General features: G+C 58.8%; 1 protein-coding gene across 1 annotated transcript in view; it reads right to left on the bottom strand.

Moving 5' to 3' along the window:
* The window catches only part of rnmt (RNA (guanine-7-) methyltransferase), a 48,556-nt gene extending 48,101 nt beyond the window's left edge, over window positions 1–455 (bottom strand). The window contains exon 1 of the mRNA XM_043687691.1: window positions 160–455. Within this exon, the coding sequence (XP_043543626.1) occupies window positions 160–312 (153 nt within the window). The 5' untranslated portion in view covers window positions 313–455. The remainder of the gene's footprint in view (window positions 1–159) is intronic.
* Between the last annotated feature and the right edge of the window lie 257 nt (window positions 456–712).

A 712-nucleotide genomic window follows, 5' to 3' on the forward strand; every position in this document is an offset into this window, starting at 1 on the left:
CTGCAGACCCGCCGGGTCCATCCCTCCCCCCACCCCCTCTCTCACTGTGCAGTGATGTGGTGTGATTGCACTACACTGAAGGTTCTGTTGACGGAATAACATCTCCCCGCCCCCCCCAATGCCGCGCGCTACTTTCCCCCTCGGCCCCACGGTCCATACCTGGACTTTCGGCCCGTCCACCCGATCCTCATCCACATCGCCGCTGTCGTCCTCCCGCTGCAGTCTCCGTTTCTTCGCGATCCCGACGCTGCTGCTGCCGCCGGGCTGGCTGCCCGACGAGGGCCCGCGATCCTCCTCGGCCGAGTGACTCATCTTTCCTCGGGAGAGCTGGGCAAATCAATCGCTCGCTGGCTCCCGGTCACTCAAGCCTCCTCCTCCTTCCTGAACTAAATCAGAGACAACGGCAACTTCACCGCGTTCACGCGACTTCCGATTAGCGAACAACCTCTGACCTCCCCGAGCTCTCCTTCCGGTTCATGCCCATGACAACGGTTACCAAGGCGACTGCCTCCTCAATCAAGAGCATCTCCTGCCAGACTGACCTTGATGTGTGCGTTGACTTGTGCAAATCACCCAAGAGGCAGGGACGTACGCATAGAGTCATAGAGATGTACAGCACGGAAAGAGATCCTTCGGTCCAACTAGTCTATGCCGACCAGATATCCCAACCCAATCTAATCCCATTTGCCAGCACTTGGCCCATATCCCGTTA

This window comes from Chiloscyllium plagiosum, chromosome 4 (genome assembly GCF_004010195.1).
Source record: "Chiloscyllium plagiosum isolate BGI_BamShark_2017 chromosome 4, ASM401019v2, whole genome shotgun sequence".
Taxonomy (NCBI): domain Eukaryota; kingdom Metazoa; phylum Chordata; class Chondrichthyes; order Orectolobiformes; family Hemiscylliidae; genus Chiloscyllium; species Chiloscyllium plagiosum.